This window comes from Archocentrus centrarchus, chromosome 2 (assembly GCF_007364275.1).
Source record: "Archocentrus centrarchus isolate MPI-CPG fArcCen1 chromosome 2, fArcCen1, whole genome shotgun sequence".
Taxonomy (NCBI): Eukaryota; Metazoa; Chordata; class Actinopteri; order Cichliformes; family Cichlidae; genus Archocentrus; species Archocentrus centrarchus.
In genome coordinates, this window is record NC_044347.1 from 22,798,094 (window position 1) to 22,817,646 (window position 19,553).

The following is a 19,553-nucleotide window of genomic DNA, read 5'->3' on the forward strand; positions in this document are numbered from 1 at the left end:
CGAATGACTTTATTGCTTATTCTCAGATGCATTCATTTTCCAGGGAGTGAGTGTGCATTCTTCTAAATATTAACTCTAAAGTCTAAGTCATTGCTAAAAAGTGCTCTAAGCCCAAGTGTCACACTTGGTGAATTTTTGGCTTTGTAAAACTGTTCTCCCAGTTCATAAAGTAAACAAAATGTTTCCTGTTTTAAATTCTCCAGATACTTATGGTTTGGTTTAGGGTTAAGGTTAAGGTAGTTTATCCAGGGTGTTTAGAAATCACAGGGATAAAAGTTAGGTTTGACTTAACCCTGCCTGAATAGGTGACCGCTGAAATATTGGTCAGTTGCAAAAGGTTACGTGTTGACATTCAAGGATCAGAGACCATATAAAAGTTAGTCCCCTTTTCAAAATAAAACACCAGGCATTTCGGCGAGGCATCAGGGCAATGGCATTTGTACCCCCTCAAAATAGAAATGTAGCATTTTGGATTTCTGTTACACAGTCCTGAGATGAGCAGAGAGAGAATCAGGGGAAGAGCGAGATAACAAATGTCAATCTGATCCTTCTGAGCATATCATATCATATCTGTTGAATATTATATTGCCATCGGTAAGTCAATGGTCACCAGGAGAGTTTCACAGAATGGGTTTACAGTTTGTGCTTTCTGATTTACATATAAATATGTGGTTAAAGCAGTAAAATGAAACTGTTTCCCCATTTGATTTCAGATTTGTGCACCATCATGGTCAACTTTATGGGAAAATGAACACGGTCGAGCCTTTGTACATCACAGTAAAATGATGTATGCATGTGATGCATGTGAAAGAGTAGATTCTGTTGTTGAGATGCTTCCTTGTTGGCGAGTTTGTAAAACCCTTTCACGTAACAGTCGCTCATCAGTTTCAGTAGCTTCATGTGGTGATAGCTATGGTTGAAGATGCACAAGTGTATAGGAGCAGGTATTTTGTAGAGAGCAGAGGGATTTTTCCAATAGGTAAACAATAGAAATCTGAATTATCGTTACAGAAATGGCTATTTAAAAGAATCTTATAGCTTTTCATCATGCTAGCTTTAAACATTTAGCTACTGATTAATTAAGATAAGTTAACACCAGCTCCATAGTGGTCACTGGTATTAGTAAAAGATATTTACCAAGATGGCAAATAAAGCCAATACTGACATTTAGTCAATATAGCCATTGGGGAGGTACCTGGGGAAAAATAGTATGTGTTTGTGTGTATATATATATATATATATATATATATATATATATATATATATATATATATATATATATATATATATATATATATATATATGATAATGGCAGCTTAACAAATGTTATGCCTGTGTTGGTTAAATAACTGTCATGAGATAATAATTATAGTTAGTAGCAATGCTAGTAGTAGCTGCTGATGTTTGACCCACTTGTAAACAGGTGGTTTTAAAATAAGAAGCTTTCAAAGTGTAAAAGACAGATGTAACATATTTCATGGCTACATGGTATCATGCTAATAGCTAACACAGCAGGACCGAGGCAAAATGTGTTGCTGCAGGGAACCAGTTTTAGCCTCTACACTTTTTAAATTTTATCAGAAAAGCTTTTAGCTTAACATGTTTAGTAAACATTTAAGTATCTCGGGGTCTTGTTCACGAGTGATGGGAGAAGGGAACGGGAGATCGACAGGCGGATCGGGGCTGCTTCTGCAGTGATGCGGACGCTGCACCGGTCCGTCGTGGTGAAGAGGGAGCTTAGCGTAAAAGCGAAGCTCTCGATTTACCGGTCGATCTACGTTCCTACCCTCACCTATGGTCACGAGCTTTGGGTAGTGACCGAAAGAATAAGATCGCGAATACAAGCGGCAGAAATTAGTTTCCTTCGAAGGGTGGCTGGCCTCTCCCTTAGAGATAAGGTGAGGAGTGCGGCCATCCAGGAGGGGCTCAGAGTAGAGCCGCTGCTCCTCCACATCGAAAGGAGCCAGTTGAGGTGGCTTGGGCATCTGATTAGGATGCCTCCTGGCCGCCTCCTGGGTGAGGTGTTCCGGGCATGTCCCACCGGGAAGAGGCCCCGTGGTAGACCCAGGACACGCTGGGGAGATTATGTATCTCGGCTGGCCTGGGAACGCCTTGGGGTGCCTCCGGATGAGCTGGAGGAGGTGGCTGGGGAGAGGGAAGCCTGGGCTTCTCTGCTTAGGCTTCTGCCCCCGCGACCCGGCCCCAGATAAGCGGAAGAAAATGGATGGATGGATGGATGTTTAGTAAAGAAAACAGTGGGATTGATGTCCATTATACAGCATGATAACATGCTAACACGTCTGCTAACATGAGCTAAGACTCAAAGCTAGAAGCTGCTTTGTGACACAGGAGAATTATTCTGATCTTAATTAGTTATATAATGAATAATGATTGCTTATGAGTTTAGACCAAGCAGATAGATGAATGCAGACAGAGAAAAATAAATTATGTTACTTAAACATCTTTGAAACAAGCCATTGCATACTTTAAGTTATGAAACCAGGTAAACACATTGTGGTTTTCTTTACTCTAGAAACTAAACTGTTGATCATTTAAAATTAAAGATTTAGAGCCATGAGCCTCCTCCTCTTCTATACCCAGACTTGTGGATGTCACATAAATATCATATTGCATGTGGCAGCATACAGCAGCCCATACAAACATTGCTACAAGTAATGTCACAAACATCAGTTTTTGTTCAGAAAGAAACATTTTCTCCACACGGTGAAACTGCAGGGGGAAAGGAGGAGGAATAAGACTGTGGAGGATTCTTCCACCACTCACTCAGCTTTGCATTGCCCCCCACTGAACACTATTGGTACTGACATTTCAGTGGCGCCAACACAGCAGACGAGTCTTTCACACATTGTGGCAGCTCTGACAGTCGTGGAGCACAAAGTGATGGTGGGAAAAATAAACAACTCTCATTTCATCAAGTTTTTCCACCACTCTGAATGCACCCCCCCCCCCCCCCCAAGCTTTCTCAACTTTGCCTCCAGTTTTTTTTCTGAAACTATTTATTTACATCCACACATTCTTCCTCTGCTTTGTGTTCCGTCGCCTCAAAACATGGTTCAACAGTGTCACCTATGGTGTGTTGAGAGGCATTTCATCCTGTCTTACCTGCCAATTTGGATTTGTGTAACTATGCATGTCTATATGTAAGCACAGATTTACATTTGTGTGTGTTCCTTTGTCAGAGTGAAGGGGCTTTTTTCTCTCTCTCTCTTCATCCTTTAGTGCCTCCAGGTTTCCTCCCTCCCTTTCAAACCTGTCAGAGCTCCATCACTGTCTAACTTTTTTTTGGCTTTGTCAGAAAGTTATTTCTTTTCTGCCTCTACCTTCTCTGCTTCTGTTTGTTAGTCTGCTGACAGCTGTGCTCTGCAACGGAGTGCATAACAAATAAACTCCTCAGACTTTTCCAACTCATATTTAATTGATTTAAGCACCATCATTAACTTTCAACAGATAACGCTCTCATGCATTACATTTCTTTGGTTTTAATGGTTACACTTAGAAAGCCTTTTTGTCATTCTGAGCATTGTAGCAAGCCCAGAGACCCTGATTAACAAGAGGAAACATGCTGCAGAAGGAGCTGAGAGTTAAATAGAACATTTCTCTGTAATATTGGATGATTGCGGCCTTGTTGAATGAGCTATTTAACCCAGTGTATCTGTTAATTAACAATAGCCAATCAATAATTCTGCTATCAGTGTGGAGTGAGTGGAACACCGTGAACCAGTGTGAGAACATTTGATTTGCTGCGTTCACCCATATTTCAATATAAACTTCATCACAGGCTGTACTGTCACGTTTTTTTGGCGTCATTTAGGTGCATCAGTGTTCAAGTTGTGTCCCAAAAACATTGATGTTGTGAGCCTCTAAGTAATGAATGATTTTGCCAAGTTTGCCAGGTAATCTTAAAGTAATGCTGCCCATCCTTTATGGTCAGTTTTGTGGTTGAGGTGTGTGTTATTCCTAGAAAAAAGGGAAAGTAGTCAGCATGTGCAGAAATCTTGCAGAGACACATCATGTAAATGTTCACTGACAGCAATAAATTGGATCGTATGCCTTGTAGGACCCTATGCACTCAGTTTGAGTTGTATATGTTTCTGCTTACGAGGCTCTTCAACACTAGAACCACCACCCCGAAGAGCTGCCAGGGGTGACCTTCTTACCCCGTCCTGCAACATTAGCAGAACCCCAAAGAAATCACCTCGAAAACATTATGAAAAAGTTAAAAATGAATTTTGAATAACGTGTCATATTTAGTAATGCTAAAATAAAGGTCGCTGATTGAACAGGTTATCACCTGCAGGAGTCAAAATGACCCCATTTGGCAGTTCCTGTTGTTAACAACGAGCTAATTTTTGACTTAGGCTGCCATCTGATGGCGTGCAGCTAATCAAGGATTTTTTTTTTGCTTTAAATGACAACATATTCATTTCACTTGAGCACCACATTTTGCCTAGAAAAAGAGTTATCAGGCTTTTCTTTAGCCACAAACTAGTTCCTAACTTAGTCTGACTGCTATTGGTTGTTAGGCAGATAATGTAGGGTTCAAGAGGTTTTCTTGTTGTTGTTGCAAAAACACTTCACACATCTGATGGGAGTGAAACTGCAGAGTTTGATGGTAATACACAGTTATTCTTCTTTCTTATGTAAATACACAGATTAATGCAGCGTGGAAGGCTTTCAATTAAACTATTTGCCAGGTCACAACCTCTGCTTGTTGTTTATTGTGTATCCAGGTGGGTAAAAAAAAAAAAATAAGAGCTGAGAGATTCGTGTTCGCCTCAATCTTGCATGGCTTAGTTTAGGAAAGAGTGTATTTGGAGCTCTTTTGTCATCATCCTGCATGTGGAAAAGTCCATGTGTTAAGTTCGTGTGTGTGTGTGTGTGTGTGCATGCGTGACCTTACATACAAGCTGTCAAATGCTTGTGGGCTAAACGAGATTATGTACAAGATGCTGCTCACCCTACTAGGTAAACGTCGCTCCCTCATCTCGAAGCTGATTATTTATTGTTGGAGCTGCTGTATGTTTGCATGACCTCAGTTTGATCCAGCGGTGCTGTTATGAAAAGGTTATTCGACCAAAAGAATCACAGCATACTCTCCCCCCTGTCAGCCCCCTGAGTTTCATTTGACAGTCGGTAAGCTCGGGTCTCACTGACAAATGATTTGATGATATAAACACCTCAGAGGGTCTCTTTGCTGTTTCAGATGAAGGGTTTGTTTGAATGTGTATGTGTCAGTGTGTATGGACTGTAAGTGCGCGCCTCTCTGAGGGTTTGTTCTTAGCAGTCCGGTCAAACACACCCATTTCGCTTCATTCAAAGCGCGTAATTGCCAAATCGCTTCCATCTCCCTCAGTCAATTTCTCACATTTTCTTCTGTACATCCTTCCATATTTGCTTTGTTTCCACATTTGCTGTTTCCCCTCTGCTTTAGAAATAAGACATCAAGGCTTGTTTGGTAATAGGTCTTTGTACACAATCTTTTTTTTTTTTTTCCTCCTCTCCTCTTCCCGTCTGCCTCTGCAGTTCATCAGGTCCGAAAATAAATATCTGATCTCAAATCTCACAGAGACTAAAAAAAGTGGTTGGACTGCACCGAGCTCATATGAGGACAGTTTATCTGCAGCGTTTGTTTTTTTCCCAGAGGATGAGAGGAAACCATGCATAAAGATTGCTGGAGAATGAAGAGGAGATATTCTGAGTGCAGCAGTCCACTCAGATACACACGAGTCTTAATCTCAGTAAACAGTGACATCTGCTGAAAAGGCCGCACCGTGGAGATAAGAGACGCTTTCTTTCCTGCCCCCAAAAGAGCTTGCATTTGCTTTTGTGTGTGTTAGTGTCATTATTATGCTTAAAGTGTTTATAAATGGCAGCATGGTTTATAATATCAATTTACATACTTATTATAATCAAATGCACTCATACTCTCTATTATCTCTGTGCTAATCGGATATCATTTTCTATTTTTTTTATTCCTGTCCATTTATCCATTTTCCTTAAACTTGCAAAGATCCTTCTACCCCGAGGGATTTGTTTCATTTTTTTTTTCATTTTTTTTTTTTTTTTTTTTTTTTTAAAGGGGGATTTTTAGTTTTCTTTGAAATTTTCAGCTACCGTAAAATCCAATTTATCTTCTTAAAATTAACCAAAAGTGTATTAACAGGCCTACGGCTGTGAGTTCAGAACTGAAGAAAGCATGCAGCGTTCAATTTTTAACCTAGAGGCAAAGTCTCAAAGCTAACTGTTCTTTATTAAAACTGATTGGAAACAAAGCCACACTTATTTAACAGCTTACTGGAATACTTATCAGAGAACATATTCCATTTGTGACTGCTTTTAGTTATAGAAAGAGCAGACACCTCCCTTTTTAAGACCCTCCAACCTAATCGGGCCTTTTTAAAATGGTAAATCTTATTATGTTTTGCTGTTTTGTGTTTCCAAAGTTTTCTTCCTGAGTCTCTTGGAGACGTGTTGACAGCATGCAGGTTCAGATGGAAACCACTAGTCAGCTCCTCTGCAGGAGAAATAAATGGGCATGTGCTCTAATTAGCAACTGACTGCAGATGTGGCTGCACCTGCCACATCTGCACTACATGTCAAAACAAGACTCCCATTTCAAACCAAGCGGTTAAAGGTGAAAAACTATAGTGTGGTTGTTTTCAAATGATGTGCACAAGAATAAGCTTGAAATGACTTCTCCAAATAAATCTTTTCCTGCAGGAATACTGCTGACTGCCAGTTGTACGGAAGCCCCAAAAAGCCAAAAAAAAAGACAAAAAGTCTGATCAAATTTAATTTCTTTCCTCTAGTTAATGTAAACCAGGTGAGAAAAAGATCTTAGGCTTAAAAATTCAACCCTGCCTTTCAGGGCTTCCATAGAGTTGTCTATAGAAGTTACTACTGCGCAGTCAATTAATGGTAAAGAATGAAGGACGGAGCGTAACTCACTGCTGCTGCTGCTGCCGCCCATCAGTTACATAAAGGATCCGATTAGTGAGAAGTTGCTTTACTGGCTTTAAGTACAGCCTGACAGATGCTTCCTTGATGCTGCAGTTAACACGGTGGCAGTTGCTGCTGATGGAGTGTGCCGTAACAGCAGTCCAGTTAATCCAAGCATAGGGAAACCTATAGCGTTCCCGAGTCCACAACAATGAGAATCACCAAAGGGCAAAAGTAGGTTAACAGCATGTTTGTAATGTGGCTGCAACAAAAGCCACAGGATGCTTTTAGTGCAGCTGTATGTTCGACTCTCAGTGTAAAGAACAGTCTTCACATTTTCTCTGAACTGAACTTCTTCTCATATTATTTTTCGATAATAATGCAGCTTTTTTCTGATTTTTTTTTCTGATCTTGAACCTGATTTTAAACAGATTTGTTGTTGCTGGTAAACGTGTGTTTCACAACTTCATCCTTCTGACCAGGCTGACAACAAAGAGAGGTTTGCATCTTTTTGTGTCCTGATGGACTGGGATGCAGAGCCATCAGCTCCTGACTTTCTTCACTTTTAAGATTAGGCTTAAGGTTTTCCTTTTTGATGAAGTTTATCATTAGGGCAGGGTCAGATGGCCCAGAACCATGCTGAGGGACTTCCCATCATGCACAGAGCACCGTCTGTTGTTTGTGGTCTCTTTGTGGTCCCTCACTGCCTGACTGGTCGTCCTGTGGCAGTCTGGCCCTTTCCTCGTTAAAGTGAAGTCTTTCTCCCCACCATCTCCAAATGCTTGCTCACAGGGGACTGTCTGATAAATGGGGTTCTCGCTCTAATATTGTAGGGTCTGTACCTTACAAAATAATGAGCCCTGAGGGAACTGTTGCTGCAAACTGGTGTTATATAAATACACTTGAATTGATAGGCTCACGTGCTCCCTTTCTACTTAAAACTGTTGTTGGTTTTAAATAGTGAAATGTCTGTTGGTAAAATATCCTGAACCTTGTTAATTATTCTGTTTGTTTAGTCTTATTTTCAGTCTTCAGTCAGACTTAGAAAACCAGCACTTAACATCCTTCCTCTATTTAAGTCCACTCAGCGGTCTGCTCCATTGAGATATAAGCCCTCCAAAGAAAGCAGTGAGAAGTAAGCTGTTTCACACCATTTAATCACAAATCCCTCTGCTTTCTTTTCCTTTCTCTTTCTCTCCCTGTCTGCTCGCCTCCATCTATCTCTCTGGCCTCCAGACAGCTGAGCGGCTCTTCTGGATTTCGCTGACACTGCGCCTGGTCCCGCCTGGCCTTTTCTGAGCAGGATGGACACTCTGGAGTCAGAGCTAACCTGCCCAATCTGCCTGGAGCTCTTCGAAGACCCGCTGCTGCTCCCCTGTGCCCATAGCCTGTGCTTTGGCTGCGCCCACCGCATACTCGTCTCCCACTGCACCACCAACGAATCAGTTCAGAGCATCGGCGCCTTCCAGTGCCCTACCTGTAGATATGTCATTTCCCTGAGTCCAGAGCGTGGACTAGACGGACTTAAGAGAAACGTGACCTTGCAGAATATTATTGATAGAGTTCAGCGTGCCTCATCTTCAGCCGGGCTCCCCCTGCCACTGCCGTTGCCCGCCCCTCACAGCGGGCCCAACTCTCCCAGTGAGGAAGGGACCAACCGGTTGGCGCTGGTCCCCGTCAGCGCCGCCATGTCTAGCCCGAGCACGCCTCCAGAGCCGGTCCAGTGCCAGTTCTGCGAGCAGGACCCACCACAGGATGCTGTTAAGACATGCGTGACATGCGAGGTGTCATACTGTGAGGAGTGCCTCAGAGCGACGCACCCAAACAAGAAGCCATTCACCGGCCACCGGCTCATCGAGCCCATGCCGGACTCCCACCTCAGAGGGCTTCAGTGCCTGGAGCATGAGGAGGAGAAGGTGAACATGTACTGTGTCACTGATGATCAGCTCATCTGCTCCCTCTGCAAGTTAGTTGGAAGGCACAGGGACCACCAGGTGGCAGCACTGAGTGACCGCTATGAAAAACTGCGGGTAAGCGCAGAAATTGTTTGTCTTTTCCTTCTTGTGTTTATTTAGTTTATTTTTAATGGAGTTATTTTACATTTGACACCTTCTAAACACGCCCATTTTTCTAATTAAAACCTATAAAATCTGTCGCATCCGCCTCATGACAGATAAAGAACAAAAAGACTATGAGCTTATCTTACACACACAGAACGAATATTAAACTTTAATTCTATTCTGCTGTAAAGTATGAAATTTCCCATTATCCTTACCCAGGTATCTAACTCGATTATCATGTGAGATTTTATCATCTCGTGCTGACTTATTATCTCTACTGAATAATTAAGCAATTAGCATAATCACTGCGCCATGCCAGTGTGCCAGGAGGGTGTTCAGAAGCAAGCACACAGAGTGAATATGGGGAGTGTCATTAGTAACAAGGCATGGTGTCTTTAATGAGGTTGCAGGTTAACGAGCACCAATTGCCCGCTGGGTGTAGGTGTGCTTAATTGAGCATGGCTTTTACAGTGTGCTGGTAATGGCTATAGAGCGTGTGTGTGTGTGTGTGTGTGTGTGCGTGTGTGTTACAGCAAAGATCACGCAGAAGTAAATGTTACCTTGAATGTCCACCAGATGGTTTCCTCTATTAATCTGCCTTTGACTAATATAAGCACTTTTCTTGAGTGTCTCCAGTGATTTAGGATTACATTTGCATAATGTTGGAGTATTTTAATGTCTTCTGAAAAAGAGAGCTAGAGAGAAAGAAAATAAGTAGAGCTGGCCAAGGTATACTTGCTTCAGTCCCAAGTCAGGCTTTCATTGTATAACACAAAATCCAGAACCTATGAGTGTGCAGTTATCCTCTGAATTACTGAAAACAGGATGTATCTTACTTAGCTGAAAATCTATTTACTGCACAGTTCAAGCTGATGATGTAAGTTAACTTTCAGACCAGGATTACCTTCTATTTGTGGCTGCTTATAATCAGAGTTTATGTGAGCACAGAGAGAGTTTTTGGTTTTAGCAGAAAACTGGAAACCAGCTTTCTGTGCCACACAATGAACACATCACTCAGGTCAGCCAGCGGGCCAACAGCTTGTGACACACACTCTCTTTTTTTGTCTTCAGGTTCACTGCATGTTGAAAATGAGTGTGGAACTTACAAAGTTGCCATTGTAAGTTGCCCAGAACAGTATGTAGGGATATAGAGATACACTGATTTTTCTGCATATCAGCTTAGCCTTGTTGAGCAATAGCAGCCTATTAACAAACAGGGATAACGAACTGCAAAAAAAAAAAAAAAAATGAAAGAAAGAAACACAAAAGTAGTTTTCTCATGGCACATTTTGCCTCAGTGTTACTATTTTGGCTGCAGCTGTGTTTTTGGATTTTTGGAGCAAGAAGTAACCAAATTTGGACAAGAAGCTAGTGCTAGCAATCTTGGTTAGCAAGCTCCATGTATAAACTGAAGCGGTGCAATGCACAGATACATACACCTGCCAATTACTGCTTAATAAAGAAGCCTAATAAAATATTCGAATTTTACTCATCAAAACCTGATGCCGGACTCCTTTGGGCTGCACCGCACTGCAGGTCATATTATTTATCTGCTAATTCCATTGAAAAATGCTCCAGAAATGCACAAACACAATTGAAAGGTCAAGCTCAGTAACTTGAATTAGTGACCACACCTCTAACTTTGAGGCAAAGGAGTGAGTTATGTAAAAAAAAAGAAAAGCACCCCAGTACAGTTGTTAAGAAGGGAGAAATTAGCTACAGAGCACAGAGCTGTAAACATGTTTTTCTCTTTAAAGCGGTGCATTTTAAGATGGAACTCTATTGGGATTGACTTGCTTTTGGAGACAGCCTCAAGCAGCAGCTGGAGAAACTGACTTTTTTTGTGGTATTTCTGTGTTGGGTTCATTTTCCAGGTCTGGAAGGTATCAGCCCACAATTCCCTATTGGTACATTCCTACTATATATATATATATATATATATATATATATATATATATATATATATATATATATATATATATATATATATATATATATATATGTATATGTCTTGGTTGTGGCAGTGTTACCTCTAACGTGTTAGAAGCGGCACTTTCACTCAGGTCAATCCTGACGATTTGAATGAAAACAAAGTTAGAGCTTTTTCTGCTGATTAATGAGCAAAAGCATCAGCTTACAAGATGGAGAATAAAGATTTCTCTTTCCAGAGCAGCAAGCAAGAAAATACATCTAAGTTTGCCAAAGCATCATTTAACCAGGGGACATTTTTAGACACACGCTTGCTAAGCACCCTCAAATAAAATGTCAAGACTGAGCATGGTTCTCCTTTTACAAGGGGTTTGAAACGTGTTAGTGTGAAGTAGTTTGTAATGTGTCCTCAGAGAAGGGGCATGCAGTGATACAATGGGGAAAACTCAACCTTCACCAAAAGCCGTGATCATGATTACGTATGTGTGTGCCCAATAAATGAGCCTAAAAACACTCCTTCCTGCCTCGCTCTTTATCATCCTTTTGTTTTAGAAACCGCATTGCCTCCAATGATGGGCTTGATGTCCTTTGTCATTAGATTTAATGTGGGTGTCTGTACCGCCTCACGTTGCCTGTTTCAGCAAATTTAGGCAGAGAAGAAAAATTAGCAGGAAAGCTACAGGTCAGTGCATCATCTAATTATCGTGATTTTCTTTCTCCCCATTCAGCCAGGCAGAAATAGCACAGGTCAGCACACCCTGCAGTTATTATACAAGCTAATTATCAGCTATACTATAAAAAAACCAAAGAAAACTAACAAAAAAAACCCCAGCCCCCCCGAAAAACAAACAAACAAAGCAATGGCACCTGCTCACAGGTTTCTGCCTGTGCAAGCAACAAAAATGTGCAAGACAAATTGTTATTAGATGCATTATTATAGCAAGCAAAAATAATTTATGTGAGCACTATTACTGCAGTTCATGTGCATTCCCAAGCCTGAAGCAGTTCTTAAAGGTTATATGAGAAAATACACATCAAATAGACAGATTCAAAATGAGAGATTTCTATTAATGTGTCCCAAATTTGTTATTCAGTCATTTTCCGCAAACATCTTGATATTTCCTCTTGACTGTGCTTGCTGGTTAAAACAAGTTTTTGATTTAGCGCTCTGTGAAATTTATAATCCTCGTGCTGTTTCACGTAACTCAGAGTACCTGAGGACGCGGAGAACAGATGGGAAAACAAAGGATGTATGACCGCTTCATTAACTTACGAGCATGCTCCGTCTATTTTCTCACGCGCTTACACATAAAAGGTGCACACCAAGGCATCGACGACTGCACCAGACTAGGCACTCGCACATTTTACACAAAAAGCCGATTCAAAGTGCTCTGCATAATCTACTGAAATATTTAAAAGACAGGAAAATGGCATAAAAACATTAAAATGCAAATTTTTAAAAAAGAAAAGAACACTTTAAAAGCTAAAGATAATAAAATAAAAAGAAGTAAAAGATAAAGAAAATAACATAATAAAATATGCACAAGCGAAATAAAAGAGCAGGTAAGTTTAAATCAGAATTTATTAAATAAGTACAAAGTCCATTTTAATTAAAAGCAGTCAAAAAAAAAAATCATTACCTTGGCTTTAAAAAGAGTTGGGGCAACTGTAAGTCCCAAGTTGAGCTGAAGCAGAAATCCGGATTGGCTAAAAGCCATTTTGCTGGGTTTAGTTTGAACTCTGGGCACCGCTGGCTGACCTGTCCTTGCATATCTGAGAGATGTACCTGTACCGCAGCAAACCAGGTAGCAGCATTTTAAATGAACTGGGAGACCATTAAGAAGCACAGTAAGTTATTTTATTTTGAATTAACCATATATGCTAACTTGGTTTGTAACATAAAAACAATTGAAAAAAAAAAGTCACAAAAGTAAAAAAAAAAAAAAAAAAAAAGGGTCTCATAATGACCTCCAATAACACTATGGTTGAAATTTTTACTTTCCATGTATTTTGGTGACTGCCCAATAAAGGTTCAAAAGTCTAACATTACTTATGGGTTTCCAAGTAGCTCTTTGCTAATAACAAAGCTTTCTGAATCATCTCAATATGATTTATCTTGTAACAATACAGTAGCCTAAAATTTAAATATTTGATTTTATTTTCTTCTATTTATGTGTTTAATTTGATACGCAGTTTTGTCAGATGAGTATTTTATGCTTCTTTTTGTAGTTAGCTGTCAAAAAGCTAACATTAGCTCTGTGTTAGCAGGCTACTGTTATTATCCAAAGAGAAGAGATAAGATAAGGTTTATTTGTAACATGCACAGTTATACACAGTACAATGCACAGTAAAATTTATTTTGTACCTGAGCCAATAATTAGTAAAAAATATATAAAGAATAAAAATAAGTAATTGATGCTATACATAGAATAATATAATAATTTACATTGTGCAGTAATGGTGCAGTTTAGGGCTCAGAGTTGAGCAGATGACTGGCTTATGGATAAAAACTCTTCTTCAAGCTTTCAGTCTTAGTCCTCAGGCAGCAGTAATGCCAGCAGGAAGCGGGGAGAAGAAAGAGTGTTCGGGGTGGCTGGCCTGTTTAAGGATCTTCAGAGCCCTTAACCTGCACTGCACTGCTGTAAATGTCCTGCAGGTTGGGCAGGGTGGTTCTGATGGTCCGTTCAGCTGAACAAACCATCCTTTTTAGGGCCATAAATTCCTGCTTAGTGCAGTTTCCCATCCAGGTGGTGCTGCTCCCACGCATGATGCTCTCGATGGCACAGGTGTAAAAGTTCCTGAGCACCTTGAGTGGGAGCTTGATGTTTCTCAGCCACCTGAGGAGGTAGAGACGCCGTCTGGCCTTCTTCACAGTGATGTTAACGTGATGAGTCCAGGACAGGTCCCGTGAGATGGTCACTCCCAACGTGTCCACTCTTTCCACCTCAGCACCACTGATGAGAAGTGGATGGGATGGTAGTCCCTCTGCTGCTTCCTGCTGAAGACCACGATCAGTTCCTTTGTTTTGCTGATGTTGAGCAGAAGGTGGTTCTCCCGGCACCAGTTCTCCAGACGGGAGACCTTCTTCCCATAGGCTGTCTCTTTGTTGTGGGAGATTAGTCCTACAACAGCAGTCCTACAACGTCATTTTATGATGATGTTGGACTCTGATGTGGCCTCACAGTCATGGGTGTACAGCGTGTACAGCAGAGGGCTGAGCCCACAGCCCTGGGGGGATCTGGTGTGAAGGAGAAGTGCTGTGACAGACACGTGCCACCTGTGGTCTGCTGGTCAGGAAGCTATAAACCCACCTGCACAGAGATGGGCCCAGGCCCAGGTCCAACAGCTTAGAGATCAGCCTGGAGGGGACTATGGTGTTGAATGCTGAGCTACAAAGAGCACTCTCACATAGTTCCTCTTACCAGTGTCTACGTGGGAAAGGGTCTTATGGAGGAGGAAGGTCATGGCGTTGTCTGTGGATCTGTCTGGCTGGTATGCAAACTGTAGTGGGCCGAAGGTGGTGGGCAGTGTGTGTGGTGCTTTGTAGTCTGTGATGGTGCGTAGTCCCTGCCACAGTCCCCTGGAGTCAGACTGTTGTAATTGTTGTTCCAGTCTGCGGCCGTAGTGATATTTAGCCTCTTTCACTGCTCTGCTGATGTTGTCTGATGCAGCCTTGTAGTCCTCCATGTTCCCAGAGGTGAGGCCAGAATTGTAGGCATCATGGACAGATTTATCCACCCACGGCTTCTGGTTGGGAAAAGTCCTGATGGTCCTCATAAGCAAAGTGTCATCAACAACTTTCAAACAACCGTTTCCCTAAACTCCTCGATGTCTCCGCCCGCGCTGCTGCGAAACAAGTCCCAGTTGGCTGAATCCAAAGCACCCTGTAGAGCAGCCTCTGATCAGTCCGTTGTGTCACTTCTCTCACAGCAGGGGTTTCCTGCCTGAGCCTTTGTTTGTATTTAGGCATGCGGTGGTGGTGGCATATTCTGGTGGGGCAGTCGATGTGTTGAGCAAACTCTGGTATCACCTTTTTCAAGTTTGCACTGTTAAAGTCCCCGGCTACGACGAGAGCCGCATCACGCTGGTTAGCCTAATAGGTGGAAATAGCCTCATGTAGCTCGGATAGTGCAGTGTCCATGTCTGCCTGGGGTGGGATATAGACGGCACTGAAGATGACCGAAGTGAACTCGCGGGGCTCCAGGTTAAGCGAACAGGATTGTTCCAAAGGGGCAACATTCCTACTGTCACACCAGTTGTTATTAATCATTGGGCACACACCTCCTCCTCTTGATTTCCCAGACTCGCTCGTTCTGTCCATGCAATGAACACCGAAGAACTCCGCCGACTGTACAACGTGGGCCAGTATCAGTCATGTCTCCGTGAGACAGTCCTGTATGTCCCTCTGGAACTGTATCCTGGCCCTGAGTTCGTCCAGCTTGTTATCCAGTGACTGGACATTAGCCAGCAGGATGCTCGGCAGTGGCGTTTGGCACTCTACGCCTCAGCCTCTCTTACGCTTCCAATAATTCCAATAATTTCTTAGACTTTTTTAACATAAATACAACACAATTGTTCATTTTCATAAACACGACTTTAAGACCAGGATAAAAAAAAAAAAAAAATTGTCTATTAAGTTGAATACAATACATTATCATCGAAGTTAAAGACGGATTATTCCTAATCATATTAAACAGCCACACTTTATTTTTCAGACCACTGACTTGTTTTGCTGTGTCCTCAATAAGAGTGAGGCTTAAAATATATCTCAGCCTCAGGATAAGTTCTGATTCAAAGCACCACACGTCACTTCACTTAACTTTAATTCATTTCTCTAAGCTATTTCTTTTTCTCTCTTTGTCTAATCTTTGCATGGCAGTATTTTGTAAAAGAATTCATTAAACTCAGACAGTACATAAGCAAAATATATATAGGCATAAACTTTAATATATTTTTTTCGGTTATGATTATGCAACACAAGTACATTTAGACACAATGTTTTCATATTTTATGAACATTGTACCGTATACAGTGAATGTGCTGAGGCTTTAAAAAGGCAAAATTGCGTGGTAAACAGAAACAGGGTAGGAAGTAAATTGAGGTCTAACATAATTACCTAGGGAAGTGCAATACAATATTAATGATGAACAACACATTTGATTTTTTTAATTCAGGCAGAAAACTTTAGGGAGACTTCTTTAAAGAGGAGGTACAACACGCAGACTCCCCCTGTTTCAGGTAATTCATATCTAAAAGTTGAAATACTCAAGATGTTACAGGCCGCCCCATTTTCTTCAGATAGGATTCTTCAGTTCTTCTTTCATTATAAAGTCTGACAAGTTGGAACTGTTTTGGTCATATTTTCTGGAACATTTCATTCATATCACTTTTTGCCCTGATCCGCTGGAATTTGAGATATCCCCACTCCACAGGGGGTGAGGGGGAGAATATCAGATGATTGGAATAGTTTCCTTTTTTCAGTGCCAGCGGTGGTGTGTGTCTGATAAGAGCCACGGAGGTTATTGTGGGAACACCCATCCTTTTTCGGAGATAAAATTATCCCCGTCACAGGAAATTGACGGAGGAGGCGGCTGGAAATAGCTTTTAAAGTCCTTGGCTCTGGGTCTGAAAAGAAAGAACCTTGAAGATAAAAGATGGGAGTTGCTGTTCATGTGTGTGTGTGTGTCTGTGTGCACGTGTTGCTTTCAAATCACAGGTTTGTTCCGTTTTGTTGTAATCCACTTTTGTTAATCAGCTGCCCTTTTAGTGTTAAAAAAATACTTTGGGCTGTCGGGTGCAAACACAATAAAACACGAGCAGACACAAAAGCTTCTGAACCATAACCTTGGTGATAAGCGTGGCATTTAGCTTTATGTCCTCCAGCCATCTCATTCATCTTTTATATCATAAAAACACTCGCTCCCTTACATACGTTGACAGTCCATCCTATCATGCTGACCTTTTTTTTTTTTTTTTAAATTCAACCTTGACTTTGTCAAACAATCTTTAACGAGGATCATAAAACAGCAATAAAAGCTAAATTAAAAATACATATGCTGACAGCCAGAAGCGTACAGTGTGTCAGTGCAATTTGACATCGCACTCGGCGCTGCAGCGATCAAAAGCTCAGCAAACTTGAAACTTTCAGACAGAGAGCGAGCACTGAAACATTGCTTCTTCCCTCTGACCACACAACGCTGATGTGGATGAGCGGCCTCTACATCACTGCAGCAAGACGAAACGTGACATCGGCAATTTTTTAGGGGGCAATTAAACCACTTATATTTGTCACCTACAATATTTTTAATAAGAGTCACTCAAACCTTCAATAGTTGATAATTTTATAATAATAATAATAATTTTGGTGTCAATACCCCCCCCCCCCCCCCCCCCCCCGAAAAAACATCCTGAAAAAAGAGTCATTTATTTACAAGAAATTGTTTCAACAATATGTCTCACTTTTTCCAGATTCAGCCACATACATTGATGTGCAAAAGTCTTGAGCCTCCCCTCATTTCTTTAAGGAAACCAGACTTTTTCTTTTTTTTTTTGGTAAGTTTTTAAACTGGTCGTGAGCAAGAGTTCTCCAGGCTTTCTGAAGGTCAATTTTTTTCCTTTGGCCATCGGCTGCTTTTTCATTCATTTTCAGTCCTGACCTGATCATTTTCAGAGGAATGCCTGAACCTGTTGTGAGTCCTTTTGTTTTGAGTGTTTTCTTGCTGCAGCATTTCCTGGTTTGTTTCTTTATATTTTCAAGTATTAGTTTCACATCTAGTTTTGGTCTTGTTTCACTATTAGTTTGTGTTTTATTCTTTGAGTCCCTGTTCCTGTTTATTGTCTCGTTCCCTGTTTTATTTTGGTGGGTTATATTCTCTGTCTCTTGTGGTTAGTTTAACTTCCCCAGAGTCATTACGTTAATTATACCTAGTTGTGTTCCCACCTCTAACCTATTCCCTTGTTCTCCCATGTTTGTATAAACTGTCTCAGTCAGCCGTTGTCCTTCGTTGAAGCAACTCAGTTCTGTGTTTTCCCGTGTGCTATGAGTCATAAGCCGTTTGGATTTCCTGCTTGGACTACATACCTTGGTGAGCGATCAGCATTAAAGCTGCACATTTGAGTTTACACACTGGCTGCTGAGTTTACATTTGGGTCCACAATCTGCCTGTCATACAGCTGGTTTATGACACAACCACCATTGTGGCTACCTATAACAGAAAACTTAGCAAAGGCCTGTTATATCTTTAAGCACTTTGTTACCAGCAGCCTGTTGCAAAAACAAATAATGTGGTCCCATTTCTTAAGTTGAATCTATGAAAAATGCCAATGATACACAGTTGGACAGACATTAAAGAGTATTCTGCCCCAACATGATGAGTCTCAAAAAGCTATTATCTGTAAATGCAAGTCCAGTGTGCAGTGAGTCCTTTAATTTTTGAGGAAATTGGTCTGGAAAACTATAGAGTAGATGAACAGCGTATGAGTATCTGAGGAAGGGGAACAGGGAGAAAAGGCTGAGGCAGTGGACAAGCACCACCAGGACAAGCAGGGCAAGCGACGCCTGCCAGCACCTTTTTTTCCTGGTGGTTGATAAATCTGTGGTCATTCACGGTAAACTGATGGGAGGCCAGCGCACAAGGCTGCTGCTGGCTCTGCTTTCACTGCTCTGAGATCAGTTACGACCTGTGCTTTGTGTGGAAGCACAGCCAGCACTACCAAGTAAACAAACTTCAGTGATTTATCATCGTAACAGATGAGTTTCCTCTTGCTAACAACCTTGGCCAATGTGTGATGTAGAGAAGATGGAGTGTGAAAAAGTTGTTAATAACCCCGTTAGTACATTAGCGAGGAAAGCCGTGACGATGATGGAGAGGGGACGGCAGGTTTGACCGTGTCTGCTCTAATAAAACAGGCAAGTTGGCCAGGTGAAGGGTTAGCAGCACTTTCAGATTTAACATCAGTGAGAAATTATTTGTCTGACTGAATGTCGAGTTTAACCGGCCATCTTGCCAACACGCCTTCATTTTTCATTAATATTTTTAATCTCCACTGTAAATATTAACAGTTAACCATGTGACACACTGCTGAGGCCTATTGATTCAGATGACTGTTTAAAATATATTTTGATATACTTTTTTTTTTTAAATTAAGATGCAGGCCTGTGTTTCTGAGCTCATAAACAGTTTTTTTCAGAGACAGCCGCTACAAACGTGATTTATAGAATATGATGCTGGACATTAAACAGAATATAAACTATTTAAAATGAGCTCACCTTTAAACATGTGGCAGTAATAATCCATTTAATGCTGATAGGGAACATTTTTTTGCAGAATAAGTATTTTTACTTTTGATACTTCATGCACAGTTTTCCAATAATACAGTTTTGTGTGTAGTGTGGTGTTTTCACAGCGTTTTATTCCTTTTTCTTCTGATTTGAAAAATTCCTCCACCGCTTCTCATTCTCAGCTACTAATAAATGATTTGTCCTATTATAGTAGAGATTTAGCTATAGAAGTAATAATATTTTACAGTTCTTCAGCCAGGAAGGTGAAAACGTCTGTGTAGAGTGCAGACAGACTTTAATCTGATCCAGTTTATCTTGTTAAC

The 19,553-nt window shown here is 41.1% G+C and overlaps 1 protein-coding gene across 1 annotated transcript in view; it reads left to right on the forward strand.

Moving 5' to 3' along the window:
• The window catches only part of LOC115792371 (E3 ubiquitin-protein ligase Midline-1-like), a 55,035-nt gene that overhangs the window by 10,652 nt on the left and 24,830 nt on the right, over positions 1–19,553 (forward strand). The window contains exon 2 of the mRNA XM_030746885.1: positions 8,197–8,990. Within this exon, the coding sequence (XP_030602745.1) occupies positions 8,265–8,990 (726 nt within the window). The 5' untranslated portion in view covers positions 8,197–8,264. The remainder of the gene's footprint in view (positions 1–8,196; positions 8,991–19,553) is intronic.